General features: G+C 37.7%; 1 protein-coding gene across 1 annotated transcript in view; it reads left to right on the forward strand.

Moving 5' to 3' along the window:
• The window catches only part of LOC120111708, a 2,456-nt gene extending 1,940 nt beyond the window's left edge, over window positions 1-516 (forward strand). Inside the window, exon 2 of the mRNA XM_039129567.1 lies at window positions 405-516. Coding sequence (XP_038985495.1) covers window positions 405-516 — 112 coding nt within the window. The remainder of the gene's footprint in view (window positions 1-404) is intronic.
• The last annotated feature ends 610 nt before the right edge of the window (window positions 517-1,126 follow it).

Raw genomic sequence — 1,126 nt, forward strand, 5'->3', positions numbered from 1 at the left:
CCTTCATAAAAGAGTCTAGATAATTATAGTAGAAGTGTGTGTGTTTGCTCGTATTAGGTTCATGTTAAAAGAGCGAATGATGGGCGCTTGCTTGATGGTCATGATGTCGAAACTGAGTTACATGAATAAAGAGCTTGTTTAAAAGGGGGCCTAGCAACAAAGAGAGTACAAGATCGATCCAGCACTTGATTAAACAAATATCGAGACTTCAAATTTACACCAACTCTTTAACTTTTGATCTTCTTAGTCAGATCATAAGCCTTGAGCTAGAATGTCCAAATGTTCAGAAGATCTGCGCTTTCGAAAAGTGGAAACCTCATACTGATTTTTTCTTTTTTTTATTTTTTTTCTGCAAAATATTTTAATACCTGCTATTTATTTTATGTACGTTGTATCTTTGTTAGATTTGTCTCATACTGGAGCGCCCAGCTAGCTATTGGGCTCATACTGGAGCGCCCAGCTAGCTATTGGGAACCTGTTGAATCGCCTATGCGCCTTTCTAGCGAAGAAGCGTAGTTTACTAACAGTAAGTTGGAATCGTAATTAGGACCAATAAAAACTTTAGGGTATTTTTTTTATTTTCTTCCTATAGCATAAAATACCTTCCCAAAGCCAACTTTGCCATTAAAATTCTCAACATTTTACAGAATAAATAATTGTTTTCCTACTATGATAACCATTCCCTCCCCCCTTTTTGGTTTGGCAATTTGGTTTATGTGGTGCAAATCTAAGTTGAGATCCACTCAATCTCTTGTTTGTTATGCCAAATTCTCGAGCTGCGCACATAGGTCTTCCAAGAACACATAGCAAAATGAACCTTTTGCTGACTGTTCTAGTAGCAAAATGATCTTATAGCACGTCGATCATTTTTGTAGGCATTTGGAGGTGATTGAAACCATGATCTTCCTTCCGAGTTGCTCAAAACCTAACTACAGAGTAGTCCAACATGGCACATCTTGCAACCCAAGGATCATCTTACTTGTTCTCTTGGTTGCGACTAATGGGTTTTTATAGATGACCTGCACATACATTGCATGCAGAGTCGAATTCATACAAAGATTAATTAGCTCTCCATGCCACTCTAGAATCGAGGTCCAAAAACTTCATTACTAGAAGAAACCTTGGC

This window comes from Phoenix dactylifera, chromosome 8 (genome assembly GCF_009389715.1).
Source record: "Phoenix dactylifera cultivar Barhee BC4 chromosome 8, palm_55x_up_171113_PBpolish2nd_filt_p, whole genome shotgun sequence".
In the NCBI taxonomy this organism is placed as follows: domain Eukaryota; kingdom Viridiplantae; phylum Streptophyta; class Magnoliopsida; order Arecales; family Arecaceae; genus Phoenix; species Phoenix dactylifera.